Source organism: Manduca sexta, chromosome 8, assembly GCF_014839805.1.
Source record: "Manduca sexta isolate Smith_Timp_Sample1 chromosome 8, JHU_Msex_v1.0, whole genome shotgun sequence".
Taxonomy (NCBI): domain Eukaryota; kingdom Metazoa; phylum Arthropoda; class Insecta; order Lepidoptera; family Sphingidae; genus Manduca; species Manduca sexta.
In genome coordinates, this window is record NC_051122.1 from 6,565,176 (window position 1) to 6,590,065 (window position 24,890).

The following is a 24,890-nucleotide window of genomic DNA, read 5'->3' on the forward strand; positions in this document are numbered from 1 at the left end:
TAATAACTTTTACGAGCCCTGTGTTATATACAGCCCAATGCTGAGTGCAGACCTCTTCCAGTACTGAGGGAAATCTAGTGTAAAAGAGTATAAATATGGATAATTGGTAGGAACAAGGTACTGAGGGAAGGGATGATATTTTTCAACCTCTGGCGATAGTAAATAGGTATAGCGAAATATTACTACGAAAAAAATGGGTGAAAGCGGATTGCGCAATGTAGACATTTCATAGGGACAAGGGCGTGCGAATGCGGAGTTTATATTTGAACGTTCGGCCATTTTTCTGACCATTTTCTTGTGGAACTGGAAACTAAGTTCAAAACGAGCTTGTTTTACTCTTTTTAGTTTGTTATAATACGTTACTTTTATTTTATTTGGATACCATTTAAGTTTCGATGGAAAAGTAACAAATAGGGTATAGTCGATATATTTCTAGGCCTATATTATCAATGTAACGCAGTTTCGCTCTGAAGCGCGATATCAGTTAAGATACGGCCGAATTAAAATCAAAATCTTAAGATTGCCGCTATTTAATAAACAGATATCAACAACATCTCTAATCATATCTTAAGTCACAGCATGTGACGGTTTTTGAGAGCTGGGTTATGTTTACTAAACTAAGTCGACTCAGATCAGAACAAGGTTTTAAACGACAACTTAAGCTTTGTCTATTAAACGGTTCAATACATTAAATCACTACTTTTCTAGTCATTTGTACTGACAAATCACAGTGAATAAGCTAATCACTGGATTAGCTTATTCAATGTGATTTGTTTAGCGCTCAAATTATTTGACATATTTAAAGGCACTATAAATTTAAATATTGATTAATAACGCATATTAAGAGGGTGGATATATACAACAATAGATAACAGTAATTATTAATTATTTTCGCAGGGAACACGAAGCTTATGCAACATCGAATATAAAACATGCATGCTTGTTTGTAACAACGTAACACGTAAGCGGCTTACGAAGTTAGAAAATCAGTTTAAAATTAATTCAGACTTTATCCCGCACTTCAATAGTTCGAAACTTGTGTAAACTCTGTTCGTATTACTCGTATTGGTTTTGATCAGTGGTTTGTTTTGTAGATAGTGTTGGACTTAGTGATTCTTTCAGCGTAAGAGATCAATTGCAGTCTTAGATTTTTACTTATTTCGCTGTCTTGAAATTCATTTGTATTACAATTGTAATACGTATTAGTCTGTTCTTAAAACCAAATGAAATTATCATAATGATTATGTGAAAATTAAAGATTAGTCGCAATAGCTTAGTTGTAGAGGAACGGATTGCAGAGACGAATGTCTGCAGATTTAGAACAAAGGGCACGCATCTCTGTCGTATCTTAATTTATGTGAATATTCTTTATGAATTACTACTTGCGTTAACGCTGAAGGTAAACATCGTGTGGAAATCTACATACCTGAGAAGTTTTTTATAAGAATTTTGAAGGTGTGTGAAGTCTACCAAGCCGCAAGCCCAATCTCTATCAGTACTACAAGAGGCCCACGTGCATTGCAGTGGGACTAATTAGAACAGTATGTATTCTTAAAAAACACTACCTATTTCTTTTTAAGAACCAAATACCAAAGGTTATAACATAAGTATTACAAACTTCTTATTAAATTAATATTACAGTTTCACAATGAATACTTTTGAAATATAAATATTCCTTTATGAACAGTACTTAAGTTAACGTAACTTGTTGAGAAGGACTTATGTACGACATAGGATACCGCAATATTGCATTGTGATATTACGAAATTCATATGAAATTTTTCTGAGGAGTTGGTAACACTGGTTTATGAATTTGCCACGTTATATTGCTATATATTATTAACTCTGTAAATTTGTCGACGAACTTATAAGGAGAAAATATATGAAGTTTAATACTTGATTTGGGGTATGTACATATATGTTGGGTACTAAGGAAAATTTTGGTAAGTACATTTTATTTTATTAAACGTGAGAGATATTGTTCTTGATCCTATTCTATACTTATTAAAGATTCTGGATAAAGTTTAATTTATTAATTTAGTCTGAATGTTTTGAGTTATTTCATGCTCTAGTGTTGACTTAAGTGGAGGTAAAACGATGGCACTCGAATTTAAATCTAAATATTAAAACAGAAAAAGAAATTGACAGTATCTTTGAACATAAATTGGCTGGAGTTGCAATGGAATCCAACCCTACAACATAATATTGAGCTCCTAGAATTCTTTGGTTTAATATTCATTTAATTCTAAAAAATGTATTACAATGCGTTTTATTTACAAATACCGTTGGAGATAATGTTATACCGCGTAAGCATCAAAAACTTTAGTATAAGTCTCAATTTGCCTTTATTCGTCGCTTACGCGGTCGTGGGTAATGCTCTATCTTCAACGATATACCATGTCGCGTGACGCGCCCCACCAATGTCTGAGGGGGGAGGTGTTCGCGGGGTAAGGGAACATTGATCCAAGCGGCAGTTGCGAGCCGTCAGCGGTTCAATGCACACATGTAGTGGAATCCACGTTCAAATCTATAGATTCGGCACGAAAGTTGCTCTACTTAATGTTTTGATAGTTTTTACTGTATTTTTTAAAATGTCCAGAAAAACACAGCGTGTTGTACTTAAAAGCCAGGTATGTTATATTGTGATTTTAAATTGTCTAAAATAGGTAGTAATTAAAGCATATCAAAACTTATTATTAGTCGCTTTTATGTCGAAAACCATTTCATAGCTATAGCTTTATACGGACTTCACTTACGCATAATATGAACACTATAATGCTTACACTGTTGCCGTTATCCGCCTTATCTTTACATTTTCACCACCTCATACCGCTTTATACCATATACTGACATAATAAAGTAAATGGCTTATATACATTTATACGCTTAACGCTAATTTGATTTTTTCTGTTTTAGGCAAGAGAAATGATTTCAAAAGTGTATGATTTCATGAAAAAAGAAGCGACTAGTAATTACGCAGAAAAACTCACTGACGCACGTTGGAGAACTGCACAGGCTGTTGGCGTATCTGAAAGCACTGTGACTAGAGTTTTAAGGGAAAGAAGGATATATGAAATGAAGCATAATATAAAACCTGCTACGGAATCGAATACAGCCGTGGTAAAAGATGAATCAGGTGCCACGGCAAGTACAAATGATGAAAAAGACCCGCTTGCGGATGAAGATACTGATTCCGAAATTGAAGCGAGTACATCACATGCTACTGCTAACCAGAGCACACGTGCTGCAATGTTTACATCGCCTATGGAGAAGAGAAAGGTAAAACCAAGGAAATTTAATTTAGACGAATCTAATTTTGATGCGATTAGAAAAATTATTCAAAACTACTATAAAGAACATCATGAATATCCAAAATTGTCTGAGCTAAAAAATATTTTAAAAGAGCGTATACAACTTGATGCATCTGTTTCAACCCTGAGAAGATTGTTACAAACACTTGGTTATTATAGATGGAGAAAAACTGTGGCTAGCAAAAAGGTGCAAACACAAAAACAAGAATGTTAAGATTAAAATGTTTAAAACAAAAATTGAATCTACATGGCAGTGTATTAACTATTAAGTAGATCTTCGATTTTTTTCTACGTGCCGATATTTATTTTTCAACGAGACATCTTTATTTTCTCTATGAAGACTTCATTGTATTATATTAACCATGTTACTCTAATGATTGTTTAATTGTATTTCGCAATAAAGTTCCATTGGATTCTTTAATCTTTTTTATTTCGCTTCATAATAATGTCGATTATAAATACGGTAAATTATACACCAATAATAACAAAATACACCGAACAACTCAAATAAATAATAAAATTGAAGCAGAGCATCATCCAAATTGATCGTTACGCTCTCTTGATTATTTTATGCATCGTAGTGTGCGTGTGGTGTCATAGGTAGTGTGTATCGGCAGACCTAAAACACCAGGGATAATTGTTGCACACTAAAGTTGCTTATAACTATTATAAGCTAGAGAAATTATAACGGTGTCGAGTGCGTCATCATTGATGGCATTATCTGTACCTACCATTGTAGTAATAACGATTTGAATTTAATAAAATACGTCGCCACGTTTCTGCACAAATAAAACGTCACCATAAAAGAAGACAAAACCTTTTTATGTATCAATATCCGATGAAAAATATTGTAGTGCATTCAAATTAGAACAATGGAGTACCCGAGTTCTAAACCTGCCTTTATTTTGTATTGCATGATATTCATATGAAAAATATAAGATTAATGGCAGCTATTGTGTTATTTTTAAATGTAGTTATATTTTTAATTAACAAAAAAAGCATAGTGTTTCTTTAAATTTCATGTAAAAATTCATTGCACGCCAGAGATGAGGTGAAATATTGTAGTTGTAATTAAAAGATAATTAGTAAAGAGAGTTTTATAAAACAATATCGCTTGCATAAAATTTTTCTTCAAAGTAATTTTAAAACCTATTTGTTAAAATATTACGTCCAGTGGTTGAATTTATTTATGTTTGTTAATATTATGTAAATTCTGTGCTCATCAGTGGCGAAGGATCTATATAACCCGATTCTTGCCGGCTTCCCCTTCGTCATTCATTGATATCTACCTATACTTATCATTAGAACGATTTGTAGACTTCATTTATGCATATTAGTACCTATATGTTGTGTCGGGTTCCATTTTGGGTCTTTTTGTTTGCTCTGAATGACAAGACGCGCTTGCTGTTCGCCTGATGGTAAGCGATACGACCGCCCATACACACCATTTCACCCTTAGCCTCTGGTGCTTATATTATCATTATCTATCCTGGATTCTCAAAACAGCTTTAAATAAACATAGTATTACACTATTATTGGTATATTAGTACAGTGAGCAACAAACTCATAACCGTTTAAATATTATTTATAATATAATATTATCAGCCCTGTATTATATACTGTCCCACTGTTGGGTACGGGCCTCCTACCCTGGCCTAGTGCGGATTGGTAGACTTCACTCACCTTCGAAATTCCTGGAGAGAACTTCTTAGGTGTGAAAGTTTCCTCACGATGTTTTCCTTCACCTTTAAAGCAAGCGATAATTCACAAAGCATATACACATAATTTTTAGAAAAGTTAGAAGTGTGTGCCCTCGGGTTTTGAACCTACTGACATTCGTCTCGGCAGTTCGTTCCACAATCGACTAAGCTATCGCCGCTTGCTAAATAATATTTAGTTTTCTTTTAATAGTATCTTCAGTACAAATATTTAGATATTTTTTGTACTTACAATGTAGACCATTGTTTATATTTTGTACTGTACAAAGTTTCCCTTGTACACACGGTCTGTCCCGCACCATCTGTGTTTAATGGCACCTCTTGTCGTTTAACGTCAGCTGACCATTACAGAGAGCTTTCCGTTTATTGTCTTTTAGTATTCGGTCCGTGCTAGTCTTAAGAGCTGTAAATTATCTATGTTTATTGGAACTATAACTAAGTGACCTAACGCTTAAAGTACAATTTTGATTACCTTATGTTCTAAACAGATGTGAGGTCGTATTGCCGTATCTGTTTTTAAGGATATTTTCTTTGTTTACCCTAATCACGAGCCAGCGTAGGTATACCTAAAATGTGGCTTACAAAAAATAATACGTATAATAGTTTTGACAATCGATTTGAACTCCACTCTGCTCATCGTCAGGTGTAGTGCATCAACTGTATTGATTATTGTGTGATAATCAATCTCTAGTCAGTTAACACTTTATCCAAACCATGGAATCCAGTGGTCATAATTCATATGTACCCATTTAAAAAATAGCGTGATATGGAAATAAGCTTTGCGTAGAAGAGGTGAATTAGTAGCATAATTTCCTACCCCTTGGGAGACACAGGTCTACGTTTAAGCATTTATTTACAAACTGAAAAATTCCTGGACATCCATTAATTTCTTAAGAATTTCATAAAAACACTTGTGTTAAGCTCTTAAGAATTTACTAAGACCTACTTTAAATTCATTTATTCTAGATGGTTCCAGGGTTGGCTTAAAACCATTCCTTATTAAAATTTCGTGGGCGCGTCAGGGAGGACGTAAATAAATATAAATATAATTCACGAGTTTTTTGACCTTTTATTTTTATGTGCGTGGCAGAGTTAGGGTTTATGGATTATAATATCCTGAATTTGATTCTCAGCTGTGTGGACTCTTTAACAAAATTCGCTCGGGAATCGGCCGACTACAGAATATTAGTCATGCATAAAGCTGATCTTTAGCAAAATCCTTTCTGCAACATTGTTTGACTGCACTGGACCGGGCATAGGTAAAATGAGTTTTGAAATCAAATAAATAATCAAAACCAGTGTATTAGAAAGGAGGGACATTGTATTTACAATACTTCTGTAGTATGTCCAGTCCAAATATTTGTAGGTAAAGCAGAATTTATCTAAAAATGGAACATGCGCCGTGTCAGCTAGTATCTCTATGTACACGGTAATTATGGTTGATGCACCGTAATCTGGACCTTATCTACCGTCAAGGTAAGAAAGTATTGCCTTGACCGTGTCATTTTTCACCGTATTACCAACATATGCCGGTAATACCAAATAAATGAACTCAAATTACAAATTGGGGACCTTTTTTTTTAGCTACCGCTTCATTACAGTTGGTTTTCCTGATTCATGGTAAACACACGGTATTTTTACCCTTGCAACACGGTAATTCTCGATTACACATGGGGAAACTGCCTTTATTAAGAAAAAATGTTACAAGAAAAGATTACATACCTTCAAAAATATTTCTAAAAGTCTATTTCTACACTTTAGACCATCATAAAGAAAACAATATTCGTATCGGGCGCTTATTGGCCCCAGTCGGCCGGTCAATAGTGTATAAAATGCTACAAACCTATAAAGAGTTCGAGATAGGCTCGCATGGCTTGTTTTATAACTCCAGGGCGGGACTGTCGTTTACGATCAGCTAACTTTTATCAGTGAATGATTTATCGTTTCTATGTCGCATGTTCCTATAGGAATTGGGTCACACGTTTTGAATCGGCTCCGTGCCATCTTCACTCGATTATTGGCAAATGAGTTGGAAGTAATGCCTTTAGTAATTAGTTTTCTATTGTGGTTAGTGGAGGTTCTCCAATACGTATGTGAATGAAAAGTCATGCTACGTTTTTTCATATGGATTAATGGTTTAGGCGTACCTTTGGGAAGTTTTGGGTCGTAAGTTCTGTAAAATAATTACTTACATTGCTCTCCAAATAATTTTTGATCCCGACTGAATCATACCCAGCTCCTGATGTATTTCGAATGCCAATACCTTTTATATTAACTTTATTCATTTTTTTTATAGTATTCCAGAGCAGACAAGCTATCAGCTCATCTAATGGCAAATGGTCATCACCCAAAGACATCGACCATACCAAACGTACTCCCAAACCTCTACTTTCTACCTTAATAATTGTTATTTATACAATGAATTCTAAAAGAAAATAAGGAACAATGTAATATTGCACGTGCAGGAGATTGAAAAGAAAGATGGGTGGGGAATTGCCACATGAGTAGCGGGTTGGGGGAAACAAATTATTTTTTCTCCCTACGTAATTATTGGCATTTTGGCAGAAATCTCGAGTCGCAGAGGTGACATGGCAAGGGGAAGGATGTCAATGTTACAATTTACTAGATGTGATATTAACTCGAAAAAGTTAAATATATCAATCAAAGTAAACTAATTCATTTAAAACTAGGCCCTCTCATATTAATTGAATATCGAGAATTACCAAACATAGCTAAATGTATGTCTATGTGTTGTTTATCAGCATGGAATACTGACTAATTATCTAAGTAATAATTAAATAATTAAATATTCTCATGTACTTTGACTTATCATAAGTGCAAGTATGTTCGCCTACGTGATGAATAAAGCATTTTTTTTTTAATAGATATGATGTCATCATTGCAATTTGAGTGTCAGGAAACGCAAAAAATCTTGTGTCCATGGTAGGTTCCAAAGTACCACCACCTTTGTACTGAGTGTTAGTTTTATAAGACTGTTATTGTAGATATATGGCATCATCCGACCACGGCGGGAGACCAATTCTAGTCCTGGATATAATAATAATAATAATATCAGCCCTGTATTATATACTGTCCCACCGTTGGGCACGGGCCTCCTCTACCACTGAGAGGGATTAGGCCTTAGTCCACCACGCTAGCCTAGTGCGGATTGTAGTCATGGATATTAATATTGATATGTTCGGTACTTATTATCTAGAATTAGTTATTTTAAAAAAATATTAAAATAACGGATGTTTTATAATGATGTCCTGTAAATTCAATTATTTCTTACATACAAAACCTACCTCGCCACATTACTACAAGTCCAATCAATGCAACTCTAAATCTGCGTTGCCTGTCTCTGAATGGTAACTTAATTTGCACTGCTTTGAAACAAACTGACATTCCGATCAATTCAATTCGTGCAATCCCTATTTGTTATATTGGATTTCTATTTTGAAACTCATTTCCATGGACAGAGTCGAAATTAATCGACCAGGTGTGCTGATGAAATATATTTCTAGTCCAATTTGTAAAATAGAGAACAGTGCAGAATTTTTTAACTGTTTTGTTTTGAAACTATCTGAAGTCTGTTAGTGCAGTTATTTGTTCGGCTTATTACTTAGCGCTGGTAATTTCTACTTTGCGGAAAGTAGGTAAAATTTTCAGTACCTTGTTTTTGTTTAAGATTTCGTGTACAATTTGAGCGTTAAAGTTTTAGTACTTTTTACATTTATCTGATGCTACAAAAACATTTAGTTCCGTTATATTTTCGGTGATTCTATCTTTGTCGTTTTGTTAAAAATTAAACACATATATTCTTCTTTTATTCACACACTGACCATTTTTACCATACAATTATTATACATTCACAATTTCTTATAAAGTTTCATTTTTCCAATCGTCATTATCCCTACTTGCCACATCATTACCACAGCATAAATCATAAAAAATCGGGTTATTGCATATCCAGCGTAACAAGATCCGTGTAAGAGGGTTCTATTACCCAATACATTAGCTTTATTGATCGTCAGATGCGAACGCGTTTATTCCGAGGGATCTCTTTAATAATGGCCGTTGGTACCTCTGAACGCATCTCCATTGTATTGATCTTTTGTCGATATTTGAAGGGTATTTAATTGGAATCATACATTTTCTGAGTTCTTTGTTATAAACGGAAATTAAGGCTTTTTTGGATTTTGTCAATGGATAATGAGATGGAATATTAAAAAATAAAAATCAAACATTTTTGTGTTCTTTACCGTTGTCATCTGATGTTAAAATTCTTTAAGCAGTAGATTGTTATTTTTTTTTATGTCCAGATAAAGTATACTTTGTATTTTAATATTTGGAGGTGATTTAGAGCGAATTTGCTATGTCACTATGAACTTCAGGCAAATGAAGTTTACTGCTAAACATAGAACTAAACTGCTGGTGTTGTGTAATATATTTTTAAACTTCCCATAAAAAAGATAATGCTATAAGAATTGGATGCGCTGTTGGCCTTAAAGGAAAAGAATTGGGATTAGGGAAGAGATTTACGTTGGTTTTGGGATTAGTGGGTTTGCGGAAATCCCACTTACCGTACGAAAGGTAAAAGCAAGTTTTGTGGTGATTTGAGTGTGAGTTAATGGTGTGACTCCAGTCAAGCTGGTTTATTCATGCAATCTTACTTCTACTATCAGATCTTACGTCTTGCTTGGATATGTGTTAGTAGTTACATTCTAGCCAGTGTAACTACTGGACATAATAAGATTTAACATCTCAAGTCTTAGGATGACGAGCGCTGTGAAATACCAAACAATACTTTATAATTCAAGGTGTTGAATGGTGTTTCTTCTGTTTATGGGCGGTCGTATCGCTTACCATCAGGCATTAGCTCGTCTCGTCATTCCGAGATAAAAAAAAAGATTTGGACGAAATTTTGCTCACATATAAACTATGCCCTGGATTAACACATAGGCGACTTTTTATCTTGACTTGCCCCTGCAGGAAATATATTTTAACAGGCCGGCATAATTGTGGCGACTAGCGGCAGATAAACATATCTCGTCCGTGGATACTCCATCTGGACTCCACTCCGCTTACCACCAGGTAAAGGGGTTCAATTTGCCATGCCCGGATAAAAAAAAAACATCCAGATTCATTTCACGGAAAATAATTTGCTTTTATAATATGGTAGCTAATATAATTTAAAGAGTATTCCAAGAAAATTAAATGATTTAATTTTTATACGTTGTTAATGTGAAATAATTGGTAGATTATAGAATTGAACATTTTAGACCAGTTTTGTTATTTATAAGCTGTATTTTCAAGTTTAACTAAGATACTAACTACTCCTTGTAATTTACTTACCTGTGTTCATAATTCATAATGTGTAACCTGGCGATGTATGGGAGCTCTAATAAAACCTCTGCAGTCTGCCTACTCTTTTGGGTATATGGAGTTATGTTGATCTACTTCATAGAATTAATAATCATGCACGATAAGCCTTAAAGCACAAAATAAAACAGCAAACGAAAATAGGAACTCATTTATACTATACATACAAATATTTACATATCCATTAAAGGACAGTAGAAAACAAACAAATGGCAACTTGAGCAAATACACATTATTATGCTTTATCATTACTTATGATTAATTGAAATAAAAGAGAAAACATTAACCTAGATGATTATAGTCAAGTCTCTTCGAGCAGTAATACTTGCTATTAATTTGTTAATTTCGAATGAACCGCGAACTGAGCTGTTCAATTCACTTCTATAGGTTCTTAGTTTAGTAAAGAAATATCTACAATTGAGATTATGAAAATAAGTAGAGAAAAAATGCATAATATGCGATGCAAATATAATGAAGGTAAGTTTAACAGTCTCCTAATATTATGTTTAAGGTAGACTTTCAGACTATTTTGATTATAAAAGTACTTATGATCTAGATTCTTATGAAATCATCGCGTTCCTTAAAATTACTTAGTCATGAAAATCATACAAAAGAAACTATATCCCGCTAACAGAATGTAGATATTATGACTGTTAATTTAATTCTAAACTATTACTACTAAAGGTAGATTGACGGAGAAATTTGTAAAATTGAAGAAAAGATGTTTGATAGTCTTGTATAATTTCTTTGGACAAACGAATACCTATACGAAATTACTAATCATTTGTACGAATCGTTCTATCTACCTCGTCTACTAACATTAAAACACGAAAAACTGTGACAACCGATTGAAATATCACAAACACGAGCCCTGCTTTAGTTTACAACTACATTAACCTAATCACTAACATAATCTTGATCAATTAGTTCGTAATACTTGTGTTGGAATGTTAACAGTTGCTATAAATTCAAGTCGTCTTCCGATTCACTTTCACTGTTATCCTTTAAAGCCTTGCGGATTTCTTCCTCGACCTCCACGGCGCTTTGTTGTTTATCGTCTACAGCCAATTTATTATACGCCACGTTGGAGAAGTAATAACCGCCGTAACAATACCGTCTCAAAATACAGGGTATCGTAAAGTACAACGCGGTGAACGTGATTACAAACCCGACTACAATTAATGCCAAATTCATCCTAGAGTACATGTATGCGTCTCTAATTTGCGACAACACTGTGTTTGGATAACAGTACGATTTCGGTTCAGTACCAGTTACATTGTACAGCTTAGCGTCGTCTAAACAAGAGGTGCATTGGCTGTCGTGAGGTCCTACACACGTCGCACAAGTGTAATGACAAGGAAGACATGTTAGTGGTGTTTTCGTATCGTTGACAGGCTCCATGTCCAAAGCCTCTAAAGCGGTCGCGTTAACATCCTGCCTTTTCATAACAGCACCTTCGGAAAAGTAAGTGAGGTTACGTCGTCTCGAGCTCCTGTCCCACGATATCTCACTGGCGTACGTGCCGTCCGGGCACTGGTTGTAGCACCGGCCTTTGTACAAATGCAAGCCCTTCGCGCATTCTATCGGAAAAAGAACAAATACATGTAATTATTTCACAGTACAATGAAACTCTCCGTCACCTCCCTTAACCTTTTCCAGCGTCCATGCAGCTCATCTTCAGCCCATATGATGTGGATGCACGTCCGAAGGCACGATGTGATTACGTAAGTAAAGAGGAAAGTTATGGAAACTAGGAGAGGTAATTTTAGAATCTTGTCACTGATCTCAAATAATTTTGTCTGCTCGTATATCTATAATTTAGGAAAACAAACATAAAATAGTTGCATGCAAACAGAAAGACGTGCACAAAATTAAATGAAATCAGATAGAATTTTGTAATGTGACATGTGAATGAGATAGAGATAAGAATCGTGCCGTGACCAAAATAAAGTGCAAGTTAAAATAGAAGTTGAAAGCAAATTTAATAATAAGCCAGCGCGTATTAAGCAAAGCAAAACATGCAATAAAATTATAATGAAGTTACAAAAATATGTTTGACGAGGTTTGTTTTCTTAAATTAAAATAACGTGTTGCGACTAACTGCTATTACGTATACAACAAATCAGAGACAAGACCCGTTGATATAATCGAAAAGAAAACATTTTATGAATTTTGTAATAAAAGATTGTTTTTATTTTATTTTCCGTTCACATTAGTTTCAATATATACAAATGATGCTTCAACATTTACAGTAATAGTTACAATTAGGTTGCTACTTAACGCCTATCTTGATAAACAATGTTTACGACAAAACTGTTACAAAAATGAGCCTCGTATGGCGGTCTTTCATTCAACATCGAGCGATAGTCAACACGTACATCATAGCGTGATCAGTGTGCACAAAATAATATCCAATAAATTAATTACACTTATTTTAACATTAACTAACAGTCGATGAGAAATCATGATCATTCAGTCGTTTTCAATTTACAGTTTTGTGAGCAATTTGTACAAGTCTCCAAATATATTTATATCGATAAGTACCTACGAATTATTTACAATTTATATTCATTATGCTATATGGATTGGCAATCTCCGCTACGATCACAACCACAATACGCAATGATAAGTCGTAAACCTAAAAGTTACCATCAATTACATACATATGATTAGTACATTACATTTTGGTAATTTGTTCAACACAGTATAATATAAATTTGTGGAGTATTTGTACGTAATTCGTCTACTTTGTGATACTGACTTGCTAAAATTATGTTTTTTCAATTCAATATACATCAGTGTTTACTGTTTACTTTGTTCAACATACAGGTTAAGTAAGTATAATTTGTTTCGTTATTTATTTTCATAAGCAATAGTATTTATTTTCGTATTTTCAAACTCTATTATTATTTTAACAATGTCTTGCAAATTGAAATATAATATTTATTGAAATTTTCTAGTGAATATTGTATATGATTTAAAAAAGAAATGAAATTCATTGTCTATGTTAAAGTAATAAAGCCGTTTATTGATTGCATTTTTATTATACTATGATGAACAAATCCGACGGATAAATCCAATATAACATTCAACCATAAAACTTATCATAACAGATATGTATGCCCGTTCTTTCAAATTTGATTAACAAGAAACTTATTGGCAGTTATTACTACATTGTTCTAAATTGGCTAGAAATAAAAATTATCAACCCATTGTTTTCGGATAAAATACTGTTTTTGAAAACGAATCTAAACAAACTATAGTAAGGTTACCTATGTTTTTAAATAAATAACTTCAATGTAGATAAATGCGTTAACATTTGGTATACGTCTCATTATAATAAAACAATATGTCTATAGGCAGTGTTATTCAGACTGATACCAATTAAAATACAAAATGCAAAACAGCTGTTTACTAGTAAGTAGCCACTGTATCATAACTAAAAATTATGTGAAAAAAGTTCATTTTCATAAAGAGCATAATGTTTAAGTACGAAGTTAAGACAAATGAATTATTGATACTTATGTTTATTTAAAATTTAATTTATACGTATCTAATGGGTGCCTTACGTGTTTATATTTCCTAAAACCTTTCGACACACATTCTCAATTTCATCGCAATTACTCATGAAAAATGGACGTTATCGATTTGATATCGTATATATAACATTATTATAAATGTAATTGCACTTGTTGTCTAGCTCTTCAATAATCGATTTGTTGCCAATTAACAAGCGATGGCACAGAAAATACACGATATTTTACATTTACGAATATACATGGGTTGAAATGTGCGCGTAAACTGTACATATTAAATCAATAATTATTACATCAAGCTGTCAACATAGAAGACATTGAGTCAATAAAAAGGTATATGAACACTGGGGTGTATAAAAACAATTTAATAAAATATAAATATAGCTGCGTAACTTCGTTCATACTTAATTTACGGTACATGAATATTATAAAAATTACGCATATTTAAGTACGATCGAAGACTTAACCAGTTACAGAACATTATCTAACTATTTACTCTTTATGATCGGATAGCGTAGTTGAAACTAAAGAAACATAATAACAGCTTGTACTTATAAAAAACCCGATAAATTTAACTAAAATCACATGCCGGACCCCGGCGGGTACTAGATGGCAGTAGCTTGAACGTGGAGGCAACGCGGCCGCAAGCAAGGCGCCCTCGCGGGTCTCACGACCCCACTCGTTAATTCTAACCTTATGCTAGCAGTTAGTGCACAGTCGCGCTTTCTTACAATAAGTGGCTGTCTGCTTCGCGGAATGTTACTTATACACAAAGCATCGGCCGTGGATAGTAATAGTACGAGCAACAGGCACAAACCTAGACAGGTATGGGGTAGTTGGGGGGCTCGTGTGACGCACCCCGCTGCGCTGCTTGAGTACTGCCCTGTTTCCACGTCACCGGCAGCTGGCGGGCTCTCTTCACGGGTCTATAAAAATAGTGTTCGTGTCAATTATCTAATTAAGTTTCAGTTTTGCTTAAACAAAACTGTTAATAGTTGTTATAAACTTTTTAGGAAATAATAATACCGTTAGAATTTTTGGATAATTATAACCAAATAACATTTATAGTAACTAATAGCTCGGAAAGATTCAAATGGACAATCATAGTTACATGTTACCTAGAAGAAAATATGTTTAGGTACTCTCGAACATCGAAATACTGAAAATTATTTTCTAAGGTTTAGTGACACCAATACGTAGTTTCTTTTTTACTTTTAATTACCTTAGATTGTTCTGTATTTCAGCAGAGCCGAAATATCTAAGGCAAATAAAATTACTATTAGACCAAACAGTTGACACTTATCAACTCGTCAAATCTAGACTTTAGTTTCTTCCCGACTGTATTTATACAAGCAAAGTCTATGTCCTATAATTTATTATTTATTTAAAACAATCAATTTCGACCAAGAGCCAAAAAACATTGACATTCTGTTCCAACTAAATTGATGTTGTTTGTGTCGAGGGTTGTCGCTCGGCGGGTCTTGGGCCCCGGGCGACACGCTGGACACACCCCTGACAATATGGGCGCGTCAATGGCGGTATAGATTGATTAACGAAAGCAGGAACCTTATTCTCTATGGTTTTATTCTCTATGTTAGTGACGGTAGGTGTCTCATATGTGAGAGCCCGCCTGGGTAGGTACCACCGCTATGACTACTTCTGCCGCCAAGCATCAGTGTGAAGTCACTGTTGTGTTCCGGTTTGAAGGACATTGTAGCCAGTGTAACTACTGGATATAATAAGACTTAACATCTCATGTCTCAGGATGGCGGGCGCAGTGAAATACAAAAAAATACTTCGTAATTCAAGGTATTGGATGGTGTTTCTACTGTTTATGGGCGGTCGCATCGCTTACCATCAGGCGAATGGCAAATTACAGCGGTTAGCTTTCGGCAATCGATCTATAATACATTTTATTCATTTATATCGGCTGTTTGTACATGTTACCTTTATAGCTAATTCGTAATTCAATTGTTTGACTAGTTGTCAGTTAAGTGTCGGATTGTGAAGGTAATAGAAATTTTGGTGATTCTACAAATTAAACTAGAGAGAATTGCTTGTTTGCTGTCTGTCATGTTTATTTTCTCATAGTTATGTTCAATAACCAGAATAGGTATTTCCACATACATAGTATAAATATAAATAGGTACAGTCAGCTACAAAAATAGCTGAACGAATTCAAATTACAAATCGCCTTTAAACCTTGTCTTTGTGTCAGTAAGCGTGTTTTGTTCACGGAAATAAACTTCAAAGGGTTTACTTTATTTTAGATAAATAAAAATTAATACTTTACCAAAGTTAATGTGTAGAAGTGTGTAAAAGTTTGAAATTTAATAAGCTACTTTTGCGGCTGACTGTACCTATAACGCCTGTAAGTATTTGTCTATCGGCCTACTGTTTTGTATATCATAGACACAAGGGTAAATTAAAACTTACTATCTACTTTAGAATTTATGACATTCCCAGCTAAAATAACAAAGGTTCATGCCATTGAATTTAAAAAAATAATGAGTTGACCATGGAGGTTGTAAATATGTCAAATTTAAAACATTAATTGTGTCAAATATTTTAAATTGTTCGATGAGCAAGCCGCCTAGTAAAGGTCACGGCGACCCATGTAATATTTCTACCATTGTTACTAAAGTGTTACATTAATATATTACTAGTTATCTTAGGTAGGTTACCTATTCTGAAAATTGTATATCCTCAATTGGTTTAATACGATATAATTCAAACTGAATTCTAGTCGCTACTTATAGAGAAATAAGTGACTTGTGTCTGTTATTGAATTTTTCTGGTCTCTAATTTCAGATATATAAAGCTTATAATGTATTTCTTTTTAAAGTGACATAAATATTTCACTACGTACAGTAACAGTTTGGGCATGAAGCAAAATATAATTGTATTGGCAAGAATTTTAAAAAGCGACACGAACGATTTTACGACGTATATTTTCAGTTTTTCCAGGAAAGAAAGAATAAACGTATTTTTTGTTACAAATGCTTATATTATTAATTAAAGTGTATACACAATTTAACCTTCTGACGGATTGAAAATACCATAATATAATAGTATTTTTATAATTAATTTTGTAAAATAATAAAGTTCTGTTTTAATTTTACAAATTAAGAAGAGATTGAGGGTAAAACCACACCAGGAATTACGTACTACCTTTATGTGATGATATTTGTCATATAAATACATATTCTGTGTCGCGTTATCGCATAACTTATCTGTGTTATATTTCCACCTAGTATGGTTCCACCTTTATTGTAATTGGTTGAATGCAAAAATATTTTTACGGGAACACCGCGTGTTCTAGTCATAAAATTTACACGTATACTTTATAAGGTCAAAATTATATCGATATTAATATGTAGCGAATAGTTTTGAAAATTGATAATTTTGGAAAATATAATATATTTTAATGATTAAAATCGTGGTTAAATCACACTGTTCCTATTATTGGAAATAATCACTCTTACTTATAAATATTTCGCAAAGCTATACTTAGTTAAAACACAAATTTACTTGACCAGCTGTAAGTTAAAACCCGCCATCTTGCTTCTTAATAAACTAGGAAACCGGCGATGATTTTGACAGCTATTTAAGCAATTTTAACCACCTCTTGACGCTAAAACAAGTTTATAAGTAGGAATGTAAATGTTAAGAGAAGAACTCTTTAAATGACACTACTTTAGATGACAAGCTCTTGTACTAAGACCGACGTCGAGTGGCCATAATTGAATATTATATTACTTTCGTTCTATCAGGAACCAATTCCCGATTACGGATTTGCTCAACTATTTTTGACTGGCTTTTAAATTTCTAAGAGACAAAATATTCGCTCAAACACTTCTTTTTAAATGAAACTAAGCAACCAGTTCCTAAAAATTTTGCCACAACTTTTGGAGCCGTTTATTTGTACATTCTCTAATTTGCTAACTACACTTCTGCATAGATTATTGCATACAATTAAAAACAATTCAGAGCAACTAAGGTTTATAAACATTATTGTGGAAAAATACTTTAGTGAGCGTGAATTTAGGACGTTTTAATTAAGAGTGTCCGCTTTGTTTAATTAAAAAAATATATATATTTTTATAGCGACTTCAGTTTTTTTTCTCTACGTACAATTATATGTTTTTTACTTTTGATTTTTAGAAATATGAGTAATTAATCCAATGAATATTATACTAAAATATTGTATTAATGCTTAATTTCATTTTGGCATTTAATAATGATTACCGATTTTTTGCTATATGAGTATAAATATGGCAAAAAATACACCGAAATGTATTTTGGCATTGTGTCATCATCAGCCGCAGGATGTCCACTGTTGAACATGGGCCTCCCTCAATGATTTCCAGATCGCCAGATTTTGGCATTGTGTATTTTGATTTTATTACGAAACTATTGTAATTTGGTAATTAATAAAAGTATCATACCGTTTGCGAGTCATGCCAGACGAGTGCCAAATCATCATCGATAGTATTCTTCCTTCCATCTTCCATAGACTCGGGTTCACTGACACCCGTCCAGGGAACTTCCTCGACAACCGGTCCCGGACCAACTAGATTCGTCTCCGGGGACGCATCGACTTCCTGAGGAGGTGTCTCCGTCCCGTAGAATATCAACTCCCATTGTGTAAGAGGACCCGCTGTTAAAAAATAATTACTTTAAAGAGTATACTTTATAAGGGTAAAGAAAAGTGAATCCAGTACACCTAGTGGCAAGTGGAGTGGCGTCTAATTGACGAGATATGATTATCCCTTGCCAATCGACACAATTATGCCGGCATGAGTGAAACCGGTTATACTGACTGATCCCGGAACGCGACTTACGTGGATCACCCTTTTACATTTTGTGTACGGTGGTCGCTATCCGATAGATCCTATAGAAATATCGTACGAACTAAGACATGACAATTGAGCAATATAAAAAATAGTGTTAACAAAAATATTAATACACATATTCAGTGAAGGCATACAAGCTGAAAGCGAACTACGCATTAGAGTCGACGAAAGTTCTAGAAACGACAGTGTTACACCAGTCCCCGTGGTGCAAGAGCGAGCTGCTTCGAACCTGAAGCTACATGCTCGGTCCTGCACTAAGACAAATGTTTGCGTGATCCACAAATATTTGTATCAGATATGAATGGTCAAATGTTTCTTGCAGTTCCTCATACCAAGAAACATTAATCTTCAATGCGGACTATGTGTGCAACTGTTTGGTGTATTTAACTATCAAACTGCTCACAAATACAACACGTATTTTACGAACTTTTTTCGACAACCAACAAAACATTGCAATAAAAAACAAAATAAAAATCATCGCACAAACATCACTGTCTACGTTAATGTTAAAAACAAATCGCAAATTAAACAATTCGATCAAATAAACTTTAACTACGAAATAAAATTTGAAACAATGCAAACACACGACATGCAAAGAGCGGCTGACTCCGAAACAAAAGTAATTGACGTGCAGGCTCAACTAGGCGGCGGTCGAATGGATCGCTTTCGGCGGAACGAATCAACGGACACAACACATGCACACAGCCTAGGTACCGTTGGCTTGCAGCGGCGCGGGGTATATACGTTGGATTTTCGGATATTGCTCGAACAGGCTGGACATCTTGCGCCCGCGAGCATCCGCCAAAGGGTCCGCTAGGTCCCCTCGCAAATTGAGGCTGAGATCAGGCGCTGTAGGCGTTGTCACGCGCGGCGTTGTACTTTCTATCGGAGAGCGCGTCGCCGGCCGACTCTGCTTTGACTTCTGCGAATTCCTATTCGGGTTCTTTGAATTCTTATTCTTTTTCCTCTTGACTAGTCCGACTGTGTAGGTCGGCACTATTGGCAGGGGCTTCCCTCTGTTATTTTTACGTCCCGCCTGCACCACTACGGGACGCGTCACGTTCCCCTTCCGTATAATGGGATTCCGGAATGGTATCGGATCGTTTTTGGTCGCTGGTGAACTAGTTCCGTATAATGTTAATGACCAGTCTTGCAATGTCGCTCGGCCTAATACAAACAATTTACACGGTGACAATGTATCAGCACAATAATTTGAAATTGTTAATCACAAATGATTTATAAAGTTTGTCATTGTACCCGAAAGGGCTACGCCCAACTAAGCCAGTGAAATGAATTTCGTTACAGAAAATATACATAAACCCTGCTTAGCGCCTGAAAGTTTCCGACCCAGCGGTTTCGGTGACAACGTGGCTTTGAGTGAAAAATTATCACAAAGTGGATTTCGGAGTAAATTTTGTTATTGACGTCATATTTAATAGTAGAGTTTATATAGTTGCTTACCCATGTATCGGCCTTCGTTGGACACTTCTAGTTGCCACACGCCGAGCGGGGACTCTCCCCACATGTGAACGGACATGAAAGGCCATGAGTTAAATCCGGCCCGGGAAGAGTCGTGCGGTCTATAAGAAAATTGTATTTAAATACATCTTCAACATTATTAAGTAACAAAAGTTTCGGTTTATAAACCATTATCGAGAAATTACGATCCATTGGATAATTTTATAATAATAATATATGACCTATTTATTTTATACATTATGTGAATTTAATACGCTTCATTAGTTATTACTGATTAAACACGTAATTATTCGTGTATTAATGAAAATGTAGTAGAAATATATCAGGAAATAAGTTTAGCGTGCTTAATCGTGCGGTAATAACATAGTTATAACTGCGACGATATCTCTTCACACAGATGGTGCAAAGTATCAAATATTTTGAAACTCCCTAATTAAGCGCTTTTGCTATGATAAGTAGGGTCATAATTGCGTAAAATATTAATTGCAAAGTTAATTATAAACGACACGTGGTAATAAATATTAAATCGAAGCGCATGGAATGATGTAATAACTACTGACTACTTTGATATGAAATATTTTCATTTTATTACTTATTATAATATTCTCAGTCTCTTGGGAAAATATAAAATAAAATATTTTTATAGGGAAAATTATACCGCCTTCAAAAACCACTAAAAACCAAAAAAAAATATTTAATATTATCTATACTATAATTAATTATATATAATTTTGGAGTTATCATAATCGGTTCATCCACTGAAAAGTTCTTATGTAACAAACATAAAAACAAAATCTGTCGAATTGAGAACTTCCTCCTTTTTTTGAAGTTGGTTATTTTTAACCGACTTCACACAAGACGATAGAATTAAATAATAACAATTATTGTTAAGTTATTTCACAGCAAAACTTCCCAAACTAGAGTAAATTTATGTAGGTACTTAGATAATAATAGGAGGCGACTTTGCGAATTTATGAATATTAATTACTATATAAACAAATGAAGAGCGAAGACACCGTGAAATAATATATCAATCCATGTTTGATCAATAATGTAATTAGTATTTTTTATAATTAAAATTTCTATTTTGAGTCGGTAAATGCTGCGGATAGGCCAAAAATATTCATCGAAATTTAAAACTAGTGTATATTTAGTATAACTTCTTTATCATAAGGTATTTCAGCCATCAAACAGACAATACATATTCCCACTTTCAACATTTATATCACACCTAAAACCTTCATCAATCTCTTTCATTCAATACCGTCCAAACTTTCCTACCACTCTCTGTACCTTTATTCTTCCTCACCCTTATGTATTGACGTTAATTTGTACTTTATTCCTAAACCTTAAGTTACGTTTAGACTCTCGAAGTAATAGATTACGCAACTTCCAGATGCGTTTATATCAGCAGTAATATTTCAATAATTTTATTACATCTGGTTTGCCTAAAGTCGAACTTCAACTTTATAAGTCAGTTTGCCGATATTGTTTAGGAAAAACTATATCGGCAAACTGACTTACGGCAAAGTGAAAAATCACTTGCCGAAATCAACATTTTATTTATATATTATCAACATATATCTGTGAAAACTGTTGTGAATAATGTATTGTGTAATTGTTTTTAATTTTCTTTAACTCCAGTTTTCTTTTTAATCTCACTTGACGTTACCTTGGCGCGAGTAGCGTGACCCTGGTCCCAGCTGGTGACGTCAACGCGATCCTGAGATCCCCTCGCCGCGCTGCCGACAAAGACACGCGCGCCTGCACGTGTTCCAAGTAGTTGACGCCGGGGCACGCTTCTACCGACAGCTGTGGGATAGGGTGGGGTTAGTGGAGTGTATAAGGGAACGAGTAGGTTGGTACACATATAATATTATATGATATTAGAATATTCTATAGGGATTCATTTTGCTACATTAGATTTACTTCAACAAAAAAAAAAGTAAATGAAAATGAATGGATTTATATTATTTATTGTCCGTTGTTGACATGTCAGAATTAATGTCTGATGTATAATATTTGTTCACATTTAATTTGTTTCCCGAAACACACATAACTCTCATTTTTCTATTATGTAGTAGGAATTGGAAATCTTTTAGGTTAGTCGCCTGTTCATAGAAGAACTATTTTGCTACCAACTCCGCATTTTACCAATCATTATCTTATTTATATTTAAATTACTCTACAGGATAAATCATTCACCTCACCTCTTCAGAGCAATTCATGTAAATTATCATTAACTGAAATAAAACGCGGACAACCTCACGCCTCACGCGAAAATGAACTTAAAAGCACCAGTAATTTCAACGTACGCAAAGTCGAATTCCATTAATTTCCTGCAACGTTTTAAATTCTACGCCATTAACGCCTCAACACCGGAAAATATATTTTCTAGGTGTAAAATGTTGCATATGTAATCGTGCATTCATTAGAGCGCAAGAACCCAGCATGTAGATGTGATATGTATAACTCAGGGTTGCCAGGTATTGTTATTTAGATAACTGGAGTAAAATATAGTGCAGTTTTCCCCAGTAATTATTCAAATGAGTTGCAAATTTTTGGTAAGTGAAGTCAAATAATTTTGCAAATGTTACTACTATCCTTTTTAAATAATATAAATAACCATATAGAAACAAATTTACGGTACAGTCAGTTCTATATACTAATTCAGATTAAAGTCTTACATTTGGTTTTTTCAGTATTCGGGAGTAACAAACTTTGGCAGGAATCTATAATTATTACAAGTGTGACAAGATCAAAAATCGTAATCCCTGTGTCTAGAACTATCGCCTCAAACCTCACCCTATTTTACTGCATTATCCAGAATTTTCTATGTTAAATCTGGCAATCTTTATAGACACAAGTTCCCAACGCCATTAGCATAAACTGACGGACTGACAGACGCTTGCTAAAAAGCTTAAAAGTGCATAATACTTGCATTTACATTTATTTCGAGCGCTGTATTACCACTCAAAAGTGCTATTGTATAATGTTGAATTGTTTGTGGCGTTTCAAGTGCAAGCCAGTTTCGGGTTGTATTGTTCCGCGAAATATGAAATGCTCATGTTATCACATTACCTGTTTTAAGCAAGACTTTAAGTGTTCTGACACTATTTTCATCGCCTATTATTGTTTTAGGTAACCTTTTGTAATGTTATTTTTATCTAGCAGCTGGTGGTAGAATATATTTTATATCCGCCTGGATAGCGATCACCGTACGCAAGGTGTGTACCCACCATAGACCCACGTTAGTGTCGCATTCCGGGATCAGCCTGTGTACCTCTAGTTCCAACAGGCCGGCATAATTGTGTCGACTGTCGAGGGATAATCTCTCGCCAGTCGACATTCTATTGGACACCACTCCACTTACCATTAGGGGCAGTGAGGACACTTGACTATAGCCGTATATAAAAAAAAACTGATGTGATTTTTGGAATTCAGATAATTTCCATATTATTATTTATTTATTTTTATTTATGGATTGACTATAACTATTGCGCTACAAGGTAAGCGTAACAGGTAACGTAGTAAATTGAGAGTTCGCCAGTTCGGTGTCAGCTACGAGACAAAGGTTTGTGTGCTTGAAATTTGGTCCTATTATGTGACACTTAAATTGTTATCATACCCAGTGACCTAAGAAGTATAAAATCTATTATCATAAAATTATTACTAGTCTCTTATATTATTAATGTTAACAGGATAAACGCTTCCATTAGCTATCGTAGTGCAAATGAATCAAAAAATAACGCGACCTGGCCTAATTCTTCCTTTCATACTTACGGTGCGCTTAATGAGTGGGTAGGTAAGTAGCACAAAACCTCTGAATTTATCTCAATTTGAAGTAAAATAAAAGTGCTTCTAAATATCAACTATAACTTATGAATATGGTCATTCTCAGTAATCACGAAGAACTATTTGTATTGATAGAATGGGAGCGGTTGCGAATGTATTATCACATTCCAAAGAATTTTCCTAAGGAATCTTTATATTCAGATAATTCAAGTTACACACAGTGATCGGTAGGCAAAATCAACAAATCTATTTATGTAAAATAAATAAATAAAAACCCGTTTATTGACATATTATCTACTTACATATATATTATTAAGCATGGTACCAATGTAGCACTTTAAAAGCAAATGCGGCTCGGGGACAGTAGTTCTGAGCAGCGTTGGTATTCAGCCTCTCCTAACTCGCTGAGGAGTTATACGGAACACTTCATACTTACATCTATTTCCTAAACAGAAACTGTCGTTCACCGTGTCGAGTATTCTTAGGTAACATAGGCGAAGAATTATTACGAATCCATTTCACGAAACCCAGTCTTTGTTTACTAACCTGCAAGTAGACGGAAGACCGTGGCGACACAATACGCTGTGGTCGCGCGGCGGCTAACTCGCATCTTCTTTGCGGCGGGACAGTACGCCAGGTCCTCGCCAGCCGAACCATACCAGCGGCGTCCAGGAGTCCATAACCGAACGAGTGGGACACGTTGCGACCGACTCCATTCACGCGCCATTCACCGCCGATGCTCAGCCTTTCTGGTCGCGCGGTGCGCACCACTATGGGAAAGAAAATATTTTTCTTAATTTCCATTACAAATGC

At 34.6% G+C, this 24,890-nt stretch overlaps 2 protein-coding genes across 14 annotated transcripts in view; one reads left to right on the forward strand and one right to left on the reverse strand.

Moving 5' to 3' along the window:
• Nucleotides 1–2,413: 2,413 nt before the first annotated feature.
• LOC115446751 lies at nucleotides 2,414–3,729 on the forward strand. Its single transcript, XM_030173532.2, has 2 exons — nucleotides 2,414–2,630; nucleotides 2,917–3,729. The coding sequence occupies exons 1-2, from the start codon at nucleotides 2,496–2,498 to the stop codon at nucleotides 3,523–3,525; spliced, it is 744 nt and encodes a 247-aa protein (XP_030029392.2). The 5' UTR covers nucleotides 2,414–2,495; the 3' UTR covers nucleotides 3,526–3,729.
• A 6,819-nt stretch (nucleotides 3,730–10,548) lies between these two features.
• Nucleotides 10,549–24,890, reverse strand: part of LOC115446596 (furin-like protease 1) — a 203,414-nt gene continuing 189,072 nt past the window's right edge. For 12 of the 13 annotated variants that reach the window (XM_030173390.2, XM_030173350.2, XM_030173325.2 and 9 more), the window contains exons 10-16: nucleotides 24,624–24,847; nucleotides 21,955–22,094; nucleotides 20,265–20,383; nucleotides 19,518–19,970; nucleotides 18,396–18,607; nucleotides 14,765–14,873; nucleotides 10,549–11,991 (exon numbers count right to left, since the gene is read on the reverse strand). In XM_030173390.2, the coding sequence (XP_030029250.2) occupies nucleotides 11,372–11,991; nucleotides 14,765–14,873; nucleotides 18,396–18,607; nucleotides 19,518–19,970; nucleotides 20,265–20,383; nucleotides 21,955–22,094; nucleotides 24,624–24,847 (1,877 nt within the window). In that variant the 3' untranslated portion in view covers nucleotides 10,549–11,371. The remainder of the gene's footprint in view (nucleotides 11,992–14,764; nucleotides 14,874–18,395; nucleotides 18,608–19,517; nucleotides 19,971–20,264; nucleotides 20,384–21,954; nucleotides 22,095–24,623; nucleotides 24,848–24,890) is intronic. The other variant, XM_030173399.2, reaches the window with a different exon arrangement.

Coding starts and splice junctions, on each gene's coding strand:
- LOC115446751 (XM_030173532.2), top strand. CDS start 2,496: ATGCACACATGTAGTGGAATCCACGTTCAAATCTATAGATTCGGCACG. Junction 2,631..2,916: donor GTGTTGTACTTAAAAGCCAG/GTATGTTATATT, acceptor TTTCTGTTTTAG/GCAAGAGAAATGATTTCAAA.